Below are 16,548 nucleotides of genomic sequence, written 5' to 3' on the forward strand. Positions count from 1 at the left end.
ACAACCAAGGGCAGTTGGAGAGGATATACACAGAAGACTGGAGGCAGTGGGCAGTTTTTTTAGGTACCATCTTTAATGTATTGCTTCGTTTGTGAGAGCTGTAAATGCCCATATGCTTAAGCAACATACACAGGTTTCAGAAGAAACTTGGAGAAGGAATTTTCCTACTCATTGTGTCAACAGTTACATGGAGGCCTTAGGTGCTTTATTATCAAAATTTTATAGGTGAAATGAAACATGTTTCTGTTACGATAGTATAACTCTGCCAGCATATTTCATATCTTAATTTATTTGAAAAAATATGTATCAATTTATATTTCAGTAACAGATTCAGTTATTTTAGCTAATCCCTAACATCTAGATTATTCAGAGATTAGAATTCAAAACTGACTTCTGCCTTTGTCAGTTGTTGTCTTATCAGGTTACAAAGACCTCAAATTGGACACTCAAAGTAACTTTGAAGTTCTGAGAATGTGGTAGTCCAGGTTTTGTGATTTTTGAGGCTTGAGTGAACTTGTCTGAAAATGGTCTTAAACTGTATTTGTTCCAAGAGTTGAATAGCTGTCTGGCCTTAGGGAATAAAGGGACTGTCATTTTGGGCTTATTATCTTTAAATCTTTCCCTGAAGATGCATTTTAGAGAGATTACTATGTGTCTCTCAAGTGTCATTTAAGCGATTTTCTTAACACTTACATAATCACCTAGCTTTTGTATTGGTAGCAATTGGTATCTAAGTCAGACCAAATTCTGTCTTGACATATAAAATGTGTCTCGTTGCAGCACAAGATGGAGATATGAAATAAAACTTCTGAACTTCTTTTGAAAGAATAAGCCTGTTCTTGGACATCTTCAGTATGGGAAGACTACTCATTTTTGTGCTTTGAAATTCATAAAATAGATTTCTCATAATGACTTCTAAATGATTTTTAAAAAGAGACAGGAATAGTTTTCCCAAGTGACAAAGGATAGGACAAGAGGAAATGGCATCAAGTTGCACAAGGGGATGTTTAGGTTGCATGTTAGAAAAGATTTCCTCATTGTAAGGGTTATTGGCCATTGGAAGAGACTGTCCAGGGCAGTGAGTTACCATCCCTGGAGGTATTTAAAAGACCTGATATGGTGCTTAGGGATATGGTTTAGGGGTGGACTTGGCAGTGCTGAATTAACATTTGAGCATGCGGATCATTAAGGTCTTTTCCAGCCTGAAGTTCTCCCATGATTCTATTTCTGTTTATCTCTGTAGGCTCTTGGCTGTATCCTGTATTTGCTGTGCTTTAGGCAACACCCATTTGAAGATGGAGCTAAACTTCGCATAGTCAATGGGAAATATGTCATCCCACAAAATGACACCCGCTACTCTGTGTTTCATGATCTCATTCGTAAGTTTACAGTGTTGTTTTATTCAGTGTCTTTGTGGATGCTTGTTGTTACTGACAGTTGATTTACTGATAGTTAAATGTTATTGATGTGTGATGGTGAAAAAGGTAAACTACAGCAACTTCTTATTATATTAATAGTCTTAATCCATTATAAAAAATAATGACATTTTATGGGAAAGTTGCTTTTTTACTTCTGTTAAGTGTCTTGTGTCATATCTGAATTAGTCCATTGGAACAACTAGTGTTTGATTTGGTTTCTTTTAGTTTGCCTAAAACTCCCTATTTACTTTAGATGTAAGATAGATTGCTGGAAATGTTAATTACTGTTCCAGAAATGTATCTTGACTCCAATAGTATTGGACACAGTTACCTCTGATGTTCTTTATTAACTGATCTCAAGGTGTATTCTTTGAAATATTATTGACCCTATGTAGTGTTTTTTTTTTCTTATGGATACTGTTATGAGAATTATATTTTGATATTGATTTAGTAGTTTCTCAACTCTGTTCATGTGTTTACTTATTGCACTGTAATGTATTGGAGAAAGTATTATCAGTTGGGAGAAAAAGTCTGAAGGGTTTGTTATGTTGTCTGAATCTCCTTTTTTTAGGCTCCACTTTGAAAGTGAACCCAGATGAGAGGTTGTCAATCACTGAACTTGTGAACCAACTGCAGGAGATTGCAGCAGCTAGGAATGTCAATCCAAAGTCCCCTATCACAGAGGTAAAAATGTCTCATAAGGTGTATTATTGATTAGGCTTCCTTTCTATCGTCTGCAGTGTATGTGTGTTTAGTAAAAGATTTCAGAGCAGATCCCCTGTTCCTTAATGTTTTGAAATTTTTGCACTAATTTATTTTGAAGTTCCGTTGAATTGATTGGTATCATTTGTAGGATCTTTGAAAAGATGCCCTTTAAAACACAGAGACCTTAAACGAAATTCATTTTCTTGTTTTATTCTTTAGTATGCTAGCACTCTGATGTGCTGTGTTTTATCATAATTAGCTTGCACAGAAAAGTTTCATATATGAAGGCTCTGCCTACACTAACTTGAAACCCACTTAGGCATCTCCTGTTCAGTGTTTAATTTGCACTATACTGCAAATGAGTCAATTAGTGTGTGTTAACTTTCTGGCTTTGTCCTGAGGCTTGGTTTGTTTGTTCTCACCAAGTAGCAGTAATTTGCCAAACATAGCAAGATGGCTAAATTAGCAAGAAATTTCTCATCTGGGGTATTATTCTCCTCAGCTCCTGGAACAAAACGGAGGGTATGGAAACAATGTTCAGCCTCGGACATCTGTGACCTCTGTTTCACAGAGCTCCAAGCCTGCAGGGCAGCTCAACAATTTGTACAATGCAGGTATGTTCAAAAAGAGATGTCATTTTAGTATAAAGACAATTGCGTATCTTCCATGGGGGTCATTTGCGGGTTTTAGATACTTTGCACTAGGATTAGCTATTTGGCATTTATATCATTTCTTCTAGCCTTGTGTTATTTTTTTTTGCAAGGTTTGATTTTATGTTGGTACATGCAACTACGAATCTCTGAAGCTCATTGCTGTGCAAGATAAAATTATATTTCCTATGGAAAAAAATTTAAAGTGCATTATAGCGTGGTAGAGGCAGGAGTGTTTACAAAAAATGAACTAAAACTTGATGAAGGTATGGATATGAGAAGCAATAATGGTCTATCTAATAAGAGCTGTAGAGGAAGAGTCTTCAGGTTATGACAAACAGCTTATTTTAAACCCTGAAGTTTTTTGATTGAATGAGGCAACAATATTTGTAAGTGCAAATATTTGTCTATTTGTCTAAAGAGCAGCATTTAATAAGAGTTTGAATTTAAGCTGTTAAAAATCCTCGAGTTCTGTGTTTTAATTGACACTTTGTTACTTTGTGGCAGAAGGCACTGAAATCGGGACATAGCCTGAGTTTGTGTTTAACACCCAATGTCTGAGGCAAAAAAAGCCGGAGTTGCCTTTGCTTTTCAAGAGGACCTACTTAACATCAGATGTGTTACAACATAAAAAGATAGCAGCTATTTGTGGTGTATTGGCATCACTTTGTGTTAATACAGGCATCACGTCTGGTAGGTGAGAGAGCTTAAGAAAGAAGTGCAGAAGCAATTGTAGGGATTCTGGCTATTGACCATATTAGTTCAGTAGTGCTCTGAAGTTGCTGACCTCATATGTGTTTATTTTAGACTGCAAAAAGTCTGTATGAGGAAGAAATACTTCTGCAAGCATCTAGGTCCACCTCTCTCCTTATCTCTCCTGCCCAAAAAGACTTTTGACCCCCCCATGGTATTTTGGAGTGCATCTGACAGTGATAGGAGTCTAAAGCTATTTAGTTTTTCACTTCCAAACTATCCATGTCTGACAGCCTCAAAGGGAAAAGGCAGCAGTTCAGATTTGGTCTAGTGGCTATCCAGTCAGCACTTGCAGGAACAGATGTAGCTGGTACTGCCTTGAGCCTGGCTCATTATGGGAGCATTGTCCAGGCTGGACTTCAGGAGAGGGTTGAACCATAGGACATCAGTGGTGAGGAGAAGGAGGAGTTGGGGTTCCATCTGAGAAAAAAAGTAGTTGGATTAGCAGAGCTAAATGGAATCAACCAAAACTTGTCTCCAGAATGACACAATTAAAAGCTGACATACTTAGTCTGCAGAATTGGATATTCCAGAGTATATTCAGTTGAAAATACGTAATATAGTAAAGAAAATAAGCTCGATAGGCTTATTTGCATCTAGTTTTTTACTATTCTTTCTGCATCTATGTTAACTATTATATCTAAATATGGAGCACTTAGTGTAGAAGAAATCAAGGTACTATTTCATATTGTATTCAGTTTTCCTTCCAGCTTGTTATTTCTTGCTTGATATTAATTATGAACTGTCAATGAGACAAGGGATATTAATTTTCTAGTGGAAATGTAAAATTGGGTAACATTTATTGCATCAATAATATGTGTATATCAATTTCTGTGGAAGAATCCAGCATCCTAATGCAGTTATAATCAAAGGCCTGTCTGGTCATCTGTTTTGTGCAAGAATGCCTATATATGTATGTTTTATACAATCATATTAGTAGGGATACTGTGCTGTGATGTGCTATCTGGGATGTTGTGCTTAAAATTTAAGCTTAACTATGCCAGCTGCTTCTAAAGCCCTGCATTGAAATGTGTCCTGGAGATGATTAGGTAGATCTGCTAGTGATAAGCTGCACTTTAGAAACTGGTACTAAAGAAAGGCAGTGTTTTGCTGCATTGATGTTATGAAACATATACCTTATGTCCAGAATTTTTTACCTTGTTTTCTCATAAATACAGACAACCAATTTAACAATGTATCAAGTATATCACTAGAACTTCCTGACTGCAGGAAGTAAAATTTTTTTGCATAGGTCATAGTTAAGTAGAGTTTTGGAACTGTGAGCCTTACAGCAAGGTGTAGCCTGTACGTGCATTCACTTCCTTCCAGCTTTATAGCCAACATACTTTAAGTCATATCCTGGAATGGGCTCCATAATAAAGTACAATTATTTTTATTCAACTACTCTAGGCCTGACCGTTGCGGAATGTGACCAGACTTATGGAGGGTTCTTTGATATTCTGAGGGGTGGAACAGAGCGATTTTTCACTAATATTAAGGATACATCTTCTAAAGTTATCCAGTCTGTGGCCAAGTGAGTAAAAAAAAGAAAAATAAAAAAAAAATTTAAGAATTGTGCTGGTAAGAGTTCTAAATGAAGGCACAGGAGTTTACTCCAGAAATGGTAAATTCAGCATATTTGTCCAAGTTTGAGCTGTAATAGCTGATAGCTACCCCCTGATTTTGTGTATGATATTAATACAAAAGTCACTTCAACAGTCATATACTAGAATTGAGAATGTTCAGTAAGAGCCTGTCCATAAGTACTACTTGTCCTACTGTATTTTAAATACTGAAAACTTTTGCGAGATGCTGGTGGGGGCTGGAGCAGTTTGAAGAATTGAATTATTAGATAGGGCCTTCATGAATTAGAGAGGAATTAAAAAGATAGCGTGGTGAAAGGTACAAATCAAGGGAATAGATGTGAGAAGGGGAAAAACCCTTCAAGGAAATAAGCTCTTCAGTTTAGTTTCCAGGTGGAATCCTATGCCTTCAAGACAGTGTGAGAGGAACTTCACTGTTTGTCTCCTTTGGCCTGTATTGCATGTATAAATATTCTCTTGTTTAGAGGTGTATGTTTTCAGATTTGTATTGTGTGATTTTTTTTTTCTAATCAGGTTGTCATTCCCATTTCAAATATTTCTAATACTTCCTTATGATCAATATTAATCAGTATTAACCAGTACAATTTATATATGTTTAGCTCATAATAAAATTCTATGCAGTGTTAAAAGGTTTTCCTTGGTTCTAGTAAGACCAGGTAAGTCTCTATTGAATACTATGTCTGAACTAGAGCCTCCAGAAGAACACTGAACTCTCTTTCTCACTGTAGGCTTTGTGTCCCTTTAGTTCGGATGTTGTGTTATAGTTTTGTGAAATATATTTCTTCATATATAGTTTTTTTTCAGAATTTGTGTGTTACTTATGCATAGTACTGCTCTAAAATATTTATAATGATCAAGTAAGTTAGATTTGTAGATACTGTACCTCTGTATCCATTCCAAGTGTGTTTTTAGCTGTTTGCTCTTACACTTAGTCTGTTTAAAGTTTTAAATATGGCTAGAAAGGCCAGGTACTGTATTTTTTAAAGGTTGAGAATGCTGCACTGCTTTGGCTTGTTCTTAAGCTTTCTATAGAAACAATTGCCACAGTGGCATTAAACTTTTCTCCCTCAGTAAACTACCTGGACGTAGGACAGGGAGGTGTGCAATGGGGAAAAACTATTGCATGATGAAAAGCAGTTTTGACAAAGTTACAAGCCTTACTTTCCCATGGTTGTGTATTAGATCTTACTATGGTTTTTTGTACACCACATGCATCTGAAGTACTCCTACACTTCACTTTCTTATTCTCTTGACTCCAAGTGACTTTCTTGGTGCACCTTCATCACTTAGTTGTGTTTGAAGCAGTTTTCTCTTCCTGCTCTTGCAAGTGGTTTCTTCCTTAAAGGCTACTGGAAGTTTCATTCGTTTTTTGAATTTCATCTTATGCACTTGTTCCCTTTTCTAGAAAAGACTATCTAAAATTGCCTTTTCAATATGAAATGGCATGTGATATGCCTACACCTTATTTTTATTTCTCTTACCTTACAGATATGTGTAGCTTTTTTGCTTTGTGTGATTTCCTTTGCTTCCATAGTAAGTGTAGTGGGCAAGGAATAAAACAGTACCTGTACATCTAACCACATCTGCAGAGCTCATCTAGCAACTTCTGAAGTACTGGACAGTGAGTACTTGCTGTCTGAAAAGATTCTGTTCAGTTCTCATGCTCTTCTCTACAGCTATTCATTTAGATTATGGTGACTGCCCAAAATAAGTCTTTTATCTGTCTTGTTGTTGAGACTTAGTGTGCTTCTTTTCAGTTGCTAGTTGGTGTTCTGTGGCTGAACACAACAGCTTAGTGCATGGCTTGTGGAACTTATTAAATACTAGTCAAAGGAAGACTCACTACTTTTACCTCATTTGTTTGAATTACAGTAAGTCACATATGGATGTTTACTAGAATTGAGTGTCTTGAAAATGTAATTGTTTGACCTCGTTCTGGTTTGTAGCTTTTAATAGATGGGTATATTGTCACATCCAAATAAGATCAATTAGCCAGAGACCTTTTCAAGCTACTGTGAAGTGCATGGAGTGTAGTGGATTGACAGAGGATTATCAGACAGTGTATGCTGTGTCCCAAGATTCATCATGAGGAGATTAGTCCCTCAGATGTTTTGGACTTGGTTGGTTCAATAAGAGGTTTTGTTTAGGTGACTTTTGACTTTCACCTTTGACACAAAATGTGGAACTGTCAAATTTTGGTTAAGTTGTGCACTACCATAAGCAAATCTTGGTTTTGTGGAGCACCTCCTGTCTCCATACCACTGTTTTTCTTTTCTTGTGTTACCTAAGTGGATTTAGTCGTTGGGCTGAGGAGTGGGAAAAAGAGGGAATGCAACAAGTGTGTAATTCTGCTAGTGAGAATCAGTTACTTTAATATTTATTTTCCAGTGACTGAAAGACAAACTCTCTCCACTTGTAATTTGCCAATATATTTAGCAGCCCTGATCTGTGTACTTTTTATTCTTTGTATAGCCTTTTATTTTGAATCCGTATTGTATTTAATAGTTCAGTAAAATGGCAAAACATGAAATAACATGACCAATACTTACTGTTCTGTAGGGCCTAAGGTAGGCTTAGGTCCTTTAGAATTTGACAGTCACTGTTCTGGTGAGAGTTCTACCACTGGGCTTGTGCATTCTTAAATTGGGTTTTAATCAAGCTGAATTGTTAATTCTTTGTTTGCATGTACTATAGGGCATATCTGTTTCTGTCATGTTCATTCACTGCCTTCACAAACTTGTGTTGTAGATGTAGCTGGTACAATCAGTGATGTGAGAATACCTCTTATGTTGTTTTATCTTTGGCTGCCTTTCAAAAACCCTTCAACCAACATAAAAAGCAGATGTTCTGGAAAAATGACAGTGAAAATGTCTCTTTGTCAAGCGTTTTCCTCACCCCACTTAAGCACTTCTCATGTTGGAGCCTATCATTTCATTAGGTAGGCTCTCTCCTTCCTACTTGTCATTGCTTTTCTGAATTACAGAGTTACTTCCTTTGTCTGCAAACAGACTTCTATTTCACTGAATCCAAACTACAGTGTAAGATTTAAGTATTTTGTTGTTTTGACAAAAAAAAGTTAATCTTTTCTTTAGCTACCTTTAGCTTGATTCTGATTTTGGTCACTTGTTAGTCCTAATAAATGGTAAAATCTGAAAACTGAAACACACATTACAGGCTGCTAGGAACAGGAGAGTAAATGAGGACCATCTTCAGTGTCCCACAGGCCACCTCAGTTGCAAGTGTCATAACCTCTGTTGCAGGTCCAGGTCAGGCAAATGTAGCAGCTTGCAGTTAAATGAGAGAGGACAAAGAGCAACAGAGGTTCAGCCCTCTTGTTACAAACTGACTTAAAAGTAAGTACCAGGGTGGAGACAGAGAAGATGTGCATTACTGTGTGAAGTGGCACCATGTACAGAGACAGACAGGAGTTTGGATCCAGCTGATGTGCCCATGTGTGCCTGAAGCTCAGCCTGTGCAGCCACAGCATTTCTGTTAAGCTCATTGGTTTGTTGCTTGTGGAGCTTCTGTGCCTTTGCCTAGCTTTTATGCTTATTGAGGCCTTCATCCATACAGGTTAAAAGACATAGCTAAATGTTTTAAGGATTGGATCTTCACTGGTATTGAAAGCATCAGACAAAACTTGTCATCAGTCTTATGTTGCTTTGTCAGAACAATTTTTGCTGATGAGATTATGATGTAGTAATCGAGGAACAACTAGCTGCCTTTTATCCTTGCTTTCTTTGCTGTTAAAGTAATTTTGTTTCTTGTTTAATATTTTACTTCATGGACCTTTGCACTGCGCTAGGTAGTTGCGTGAGTAATTCAGTTTTATGAAGCAAAACCAGGTGGGAACAGATTGGTGTGAATTTTAGTGGTGTTTTTCTGCCTGAATTTTACAAAATAAACTGGAAAAAGGTGATTAATAATAAGATTTTTTTTTTCTAATCTTGTAAACATAGAGATATCTGGAGGAAGATTGCTTAGTGTTAGGGCAGTATTTAACTTTGTGGTTTATATGCTCACATTGTAGCTGTGCTGGTTAGTCTGTTCTTTGTCCTTTATCATCTTTAGTTGTGAATAAACAGAATGCTCTGTTGTAGAATTTTGTTCTGTATGTTAACTAGTTTATTTTGTGAGTTTTGTTGCTAATTTTAGTTTAATTGTTTTTAATTTGCTGGAATGATCTTGTTTAATATTACTTGTAGTTTTTAGGTGCATCTAGTCTCTGACAAGAATATATAATGCCAATCATTATCAACAACCAAATGTTCAAAACAGTGAGAAGTTTTTAACATGTAGTTAGAACTTCATATTTTTGCTTTGAAATTTATTCTGCAAAATCAGAATTCATGACTTACTTTCTTAATTTCATAGAATCAAACAGTAGTTTGGATTGGAAGCAGCATCTGATTCTAACCTCTGAGCAATTGGCAGGGACACCTTCAACTAGACCAGACTAATATCAATCTGCTCTCTTTCAGTTTAAAGCAGTTCCCTCACATCCTGTCATTACATGCCCTTGCAAAAAGTCACTCTCCAGTTTTCTTGTAGACCCCCATTAGATACTGTAAGGAAATAACCCCATGCCTCTATACAGAGACAAGACTAATCTAGGCTCGTCCCACAGTGAAGTAGTCTCAGTTTTGAAGAAGCCTGGTATCATCAGAAAAGTGACTAAATGTTGGTGTCATATCACACTTTATTGTTGAGCTTAATCCGACCCTTAAAAGCACACAGTTTCCCATGTTGGATCACAGGCTGAAAACACTCTATGTATGTCTATGTTTGCATGCTTTTCTTCTCTTAGCACCTGCCAGCAAAACTGCTATCTAAATGAAATTTCTGCTGTTAAGGATATAAAAGGAAAGACTTTATTTGTGATTTTTAGTTAGAGAGTTTATCTTGAAATGCATAGGAATGCTTAAACAATGCAAAGAATATATGTTTCTGTCGGAGTCCATGTTTCCATGGATCCTCCACAGAGAGTGAAAAGTACAGAGATAGAATTAAAGCTTTTAGAAAAATTAGAATATATAAAAGCTTTAAATGCACAAAGTAGAAATCTAACCCTTAGCTTTAAGCTTTGCATGCCCTAAGTCCTAGTTCAGTGTAGAAGGACACAGCTTCAGGCCTTGCGATAGAGTGAAGACATAACAAAAATAGGGTAGACTGCTGTTTGTAACTCGTATAAACTTTATGCAGGGAAGATAGAGTTTTTCATATATGATAAGATAGAGGTTTTTTACAATAACAAGATAGAACTTGAGGCTAGCAAGATAGTGTTTTGCGTTAATAGATATGTTATGTGCGTAGGTTCTGATACTGTTTTTCGTAGTTTTACGAACTTTAGAATTGTACCTAGATTGGTTAGTGTGTAGATAAAAAATATGAATATGCATTTTGCAATTGGGGATAAAAAGCCTCAGGGTTGGAGGTGGAGGCATCGATTGATCGATCAATTCGATCCATCGATCCAACCTCCACTTTCTGCAACCTGAGGAACGATCCTTGACAGAGAGCCGAGACGGGATTTTAAGGTATTATACATCGCGGTCCCCGCACTAAGGGACCTGGGCCCCGGGGTCCCCCCTTTTCCCCTGCAGCACTTGCTACCGGTGTGCTGGTTGGGACAGTCGGGGACTCTGTGTGGGGAGGGACCCCGGGGCCCCACTGTCTTCGCGATCCCGCGGACGGGAACCCTGCACGGCTCGGACCCTCCATCTGCCCTCGCGATCCCGCGGACGGGAACCCTGCGCGGCTCGGACCCTCCATCTGCCCTCGCGGTCCCCCGGACGGGAACCCTGTTTGGCTCGGGCCCCCATTGCCCTCGGGAACCCTGCGTGGCTCGGGCCCCCACTGCCCTCGCGATCCCCCGGACGGGAGCTCTGTGTGGTTCGGGATTTCCCGTTGCGTCCGCGTCCCTGTGGCCGAGGGCTCTGTGTGGGTTTGGAATTTCGGGGTCCCTTTTGTTACTACGATCCCTGTGGCTGAGATCCCTGTCTGAAATTTGTGATCGATTCCTCTCTGTTAATGTGATCCCAGTGATTGAAAATGCAGACAGTAATAAGAGGTTGCTTTACCCTGAGGCTATGAATTATATGTTCTGTCTATAGTTTTATTAGAGCTCTGTTTGTTAGGAATCTTATGCTTTGTTCGCTGTTTCATTTGAGTTGTATGTGTTAAGATTTCTATGCTTTAGTTATTGTCTTGTTCAGACTTTCTTTGCCTAGGTTTGTAACTGGTTGTAGAATAAGGCCGCTCTTAGAACTCTCGTGCCTTCAGATATGTGCTTTTGTATAAATAAACTACTTTATTTAGATACTAAGATGTGGTAAGATCTTTAGAGACTTTATACCCGTACCCAGCCTAGGCATGTTTCTTCTCCTTCTTACCATTTAAAGAAGTCTCAGTTACCATTGTGACGTAAAACACTTGCTGAAAACAGGGTACCTTGTGTTCAATTCTTACTACTGAAGTAGGTGTGAAATCTTCAGAATAAAGTTCAATGAATTCAAAGACGTGGTCGCATGTTCTGGAGACTGTTGATTTTACAGTTAAGCAACTTCATTTTAATTAAGACTACACAAATTTCTGAAGCTTTTTCTGTGTAATAGTCACATAATTGGGATACTCCTGCAAAATATAAAGCTTAACTTGGCTATGCTGTGCTCTGTTGTTGACATACTAAACTGCACTCTTACATCTGTGTGTGTATGGTGAGATCCATGCTCCTAATGTTGCATTTTAATTTAGACAAATAAGTTGAGTCGTGTTGGTAGTAAGAAGTCAATATCTGAAAGTCCTCCCAAGGGAATGGGTGTGAGTACTGTTGGTTTTTTGCTCTTAATAGTTTTGTGCCAGTGTTGCAAGTTGCTGCTTAACCTCGATGTTACAGCATTGAAGGGATAATGGTTTTATGTTCTACAGCTGTCCTATTAGTTGGTCCTTTATCTTGATACCAAAAAAAAATCTGTTAGAATGATTACATGTTTTCTTGCTTGAAGCTGCTGGATGTAATCAACAAATAGTATTTGACACTTCTCATCTCTATAAAGGACTACAATCGTCACAAATTTCAGTAAGCAATCATTATTAGCTCTGAATGTAAATTTCTGCCGTAATTAGTTTGACTGCAGCAGGATTACCACCTGAGCTTTACACGATGAAGTATGTCCTTCCAAAGGTGCAAAAAATTTTGAAATTGTGTCCATTTGTCTACATCTTTATGCAAGGTTTCTCAAGGCTGAGGATTTTGGGGTTTTTTTATGCTTTTTCTAGTGAGATTCAAACTTCCTTGTGGTTTCAGTTTGAGACAGTGAATCATTATCATTGCTAGGACACTGGTTATGCCATTCTGCGTGAATACTGTTGAATTGCCTTGCATTCAGAAGATTTTTCTTCCCTAATCTAAAATCCTCCTGACTATCCTTGTATATTACATATACATTTATATATACAATGTATATTTTTAATCATTCCCTCTAACCTCCATCATTACTAGCAAGCAGCAAAGAATCAAAACTTAATGTTCTTTCTTGGTGTTTCAAAATTTGAGTGCTGTATGTTAGGTCTGCTCTCCTAAGCAGTGTCTTGAAATTGTGTTGGGATGTAAAAGTTTTGTTAGTGCCTCTGAATTAATTAAATATGCATCGTAGTGTTTTGATGACACTTTGATATTCTGGAGTTAATAGCCTACTGAGATATTAAAGTTAGGCGTATCTAAATCAAATTCTGTTGGTGACATTTGTTCTTTGCCAATCCAGCAGTGCAGAGCTGTGTAGTTACACTCAAGGTTGTTGGCCTGCACTGGGTCGCTTCAGTTTTTTTCTCACTTTTTCATTCTGCAACACAGCAAATATAACAGAAATAAAAAAAATAATAGTGGTCTTAAATTAGTTAATTGTTGACATAATGGGGATGGTTAGGTAAAGGTGCAGGGAATAGACCTAAGTATCACTGGGAGATTTTTTGAAAAGGCTGCACTTTTAAACTATACACTATTGTATGAGAGGGATGAGTAATGATTAATGCCTTGCTCGCTATGGGAATGCTGGAAGTGAATTTTTGGAATAATTGTTTAAATGAGGAAAGAGATTCAGGTACCCTCATTGTTGAGTGCAGGTTGCTCAGGGTGCAGCTGCAGTAGGAGCTGCAGGTTGAGCTCTGGCTGGGAGCCTGAGGCAAGAGGTCAGGAGTTGCCAATGTTTGGCACAGTAAAGAGCACAGTGACTTGTGACTCAGCCAGATGACTGAACACCAAGACACAGCAGGAGCCAAGGACTCAGCAGGAAGACCCCAGATTTTGGCACCCATAGACTGTGAGAGTATGAAAGCCCACCATTTCCTTTCTTGGGAGTCCCTCCTGGCAGGCAGCAGCTCCAGTTGTTACTCAGTTGCTGTAGAAGGATTAAATTACTTAAAGCAGCCATAGATCTGGGACTCTGCTATGGGAAACCTGGGGTCCAACTGGTGAGGAAGGAAACCTGGTTTGACTGTGTGAGTGTAGGATGTGTAGGGAGTCAAGCAGGGCACCCATTGGTTCTCCAGCTGCACAGGGGCTTCAGTCCTGGCACTGATAAGTCTGGTGGTGGTTTGAGTGTGACTACCAAGGTCCTTCCTGAGTGACTAGACAGGGAAGTGTTCTTGACACTGTCCATATGGAATTTGGGTATTGGGCAGCATGGCCATCTGTGCAGATAGTAACATGCCAGAGTTATGTAATTTAAACTTTGATGTTCAACTAGTAGTCTTTCTTTTAAGCATTGATATATTCTTCATTAAAAATATTAATGTATCCTCATTCGGCTTTCGAACTGACACCCTACTGTGCGTTTTTATTAGTAAGAGGAGGGGCTAGAGAAGTGGGTTAAAGATTAAAGGCATCTGTACAAAATCCCACAGATGGTTTTAGTGCAACCGATTTAAATGACTTAGTGCTTAAACACAGTATCTGATCTGAAAGCTCTGCTCTGAAACTCTTGAAATGTGAATGTAACAAGCCTCAGAGAGAAAAAATGAAGCAGTATGCATAGTGGTGGATGCCACCTGAGAGATCTGGCTTTTAGACTTAAGACTTGAATGCTTATATCTCCCAGTATTAACACCAATGTGTTCTCTTTCAGTTATGCAAAAGGAGACTTGGATATATCATACATCACTTCCAGAATTGCTGGTATGATATATATATATCTTTCTTAAACATAATTTCTCCTTGATCCTAATATATGAAAAATTTCAATTGCTGTTTGTTCTGTCTTCAGTGATGTCCTTTCCAGCTGAAGGTGTAGAATCTGCCATCAAAAATAACATAGAAGATGTGCGGTTGTGTCTGGACTCTAAACATCCTGGCCATTATGCTGTGTACAATCTTTCTCCAAGAACATACAGGCCTTCAAGATTCCATAATAGGGTGTGTATAGTTTTTGTGTATTTCTCTAAAAGGCCTTGAAACACCATGTTTTCATTATACCTTCAGCTTTTTATTGTAAAATAGGTTAAAATAGGTTAATCAAGAAGATTACGAAAGAATAAGTATAAATACAAGGTCAAAGAGTAACCTATATTCTCCTTGTCTTTGCTTTAAACCCATGCTTAACTGGTAGGGAGTAATTTAATCCTACTGACTAAAATCTGTTTTTTCAAGTGATACATTTGAAAATATGCCCATGTACCTTATGTGTTTCAAATTTAAGCAGAGAATACTTGAAGTAACTAAAGTCTTACTAAAATGTCAATCTCTCCTATATTCTACTGTTTTCCTTTATCAAGGACATAGTGACTGGTTTGCATGACCTGTTCACTGGGGTTTCTCCTTGTCCCACTGCCTACCATTTGATTCAGCCATAGCTGACTGATTGTTCTCACCATCATCAGTATTGTTTTAGCTTAACTGAGCCTCCTGGCAATTTCTCTGATACTAATATGAAGGCATTTGCCTAATTCAGCAACAAGGTATTGTGGACATGTGTTAGGTGCTGAGATACTGCAGTGTCTGCTCCTAAGTAAACCTCAACTGTCCCTTAAGAGGCTCAACAGTCGGGACTGTTACTGTGTTGTGAGTTGTCCACCTCAACAGTCTGTAGGCATCATGTCCCTTCCACACAATACTGTGTGCCAAGAAGAGAGTCTGGAATGATTATTTGTTACAGAATAATAAAACCTTTTGGGCGTTACGCAGAGCTATCCTTAGCGTTATTTCAGTTGTCAGAATTGACTTAACATGTCAGAATGAGGTATATTTGATGTATTCTTTCTAGTGCTGTCACTTCCTTTTGTTTCCTTGTAAATGTGACAAAGTATTATCACACCTGAAAGAAATCATTACTGCCTCTTTGGATGAATGCAGTCAGCTTCTTCATCTGTATCTGGTTCAGTATGAGGTTCAGGCAGAGGCTATTGAAGACGGAAAACAAAAAACAAACAAAAAACCACAACTTGATTATGCAGCAAATTTTCTACCTGATTATTTGTAGCAGGTACCTCAAAGCAAAATGCAATTCTTGTTAGTACTAGATTGCTGGACTGATGTAATGAACTGATTTATTCCACGTCCTGCAAAGTGATCAGTCTCTGTTTATGGAATGATAAATTCTGTGACTGGGAATTTGCTTACCAATGGATTTTTTGGTTATGCAACTCTGAGGTGTCTATACATGTGGTATTTCTGATGTTTTGGTACTAAGACTGGTAATATGATCTTGGTTTTGTCGGGAAGTCATGGTAGGCCATAATTAGTTGAAACATTACAGGTTCATATCCACTGTGTCTATGAGTATGTAGGAAGGCAGTTATTTTATTTCGAAACAAACGCTAATTGTATTTGGAACTCTGCCTGTTCTTGAAATTGACATGTCCAGCAATACTGACTAAATTCATGGTTCAATGCTGGGTGAGAGCAGCCATGTACCAACCTAAAGAAGCTTAGTTTTACTTTCATGCCTGCAAAAGATGATTATGGCAAGCCTTCAAACATGATAAGAGGAGAACTCTCAGGGTTGCTTTTCCCTGAGATTCTCCTCGGGGTTGCTATTCCCCGAGGTAATAAGGTTTTTCGTCTTCTCGTTGCCCTAAGTGTTTCACACCGAAGGTAGAGACGACAAGCTGAGTCCGCCAGTGCATGTTTCCAAGGTTGTTTATTCTTCATTATCTTAGTTCTTTCTCAGCTCTGCAAGGCATCCCCAGCAGAGCAGGACACGCGGCGGACTGGGCGGATCAGAGGATGCTGGACCTTTTGTACCATTCCCCTGATCCAACCACCATCCAAAATGTACTTTTTATTTACAGAATCATACCAATACTTACTACCTATGTTAACATGTGAGTTCTACTCTAAACCAGTCCTTGAGATCCAACTCAGCAGGAAATGGGGGACGAGAGCAAGAACAAGGAGCACAACGGCCACTCCCCAATTCCTCCATC

At 38.2% G+C, this 16,548-nt stretch overlaps 1 protein-coding gene across 3 annotated transcripts in view; it reads left to right on the plus strand.

Annotated features, from left to right (window-relative positions):
• GAK (cyclin G associated kinase) overlaps positions 1-16,548 on the plus strand; it is a 69,688-nt gene that overhangs the window by 18,539 nt on the left and 34,601 nt on the right. For all 3 annotated transcript variants that reach the window (XM_063421737.1, XM_063421736.1, XM_063421738.1), the window contains exons 8-13: positions 1,244-1,379; positions 1,990-2,102; positions 2,626-2,737; positions 4,937-5,060; positions 14,253-14,302; positions 14,391-14,539. In XM_063421737.1, the coding sequence (XP_063277807.1) occupies positions 1,244-1,379; positions 1,990-2,102; positions 2,626-2,737; positions 4,937-5,060; positions 14,253-14,302; positions 14,391-14,539 (684 nt within the window). The remainder of the gene's footprint in view (positions 1-1,243; positions 1,380-1,989; positions 2,103-2,625; positions 2,738-4,936; positions 5,061-14,252; positions 14,303-14,390; positions 14,540-16,548) is intronic.

The sequence above is a fragment of the Prinia subflava genome, chromosome Z (assembly GCF_021018805.1).
Source record: "Prinia subflava isolate CZ2003 ecotype Zambia chromosome Z, Cam_Psub_1.2, whole genome shotgun sequence".
Taxonomy (NCBI): domain Eukaryota; kingdom Metazoa; phylum Chordata; class Aves; order Passeriformes; family Cisticolidae; genus Prinia; species Prinia subflava.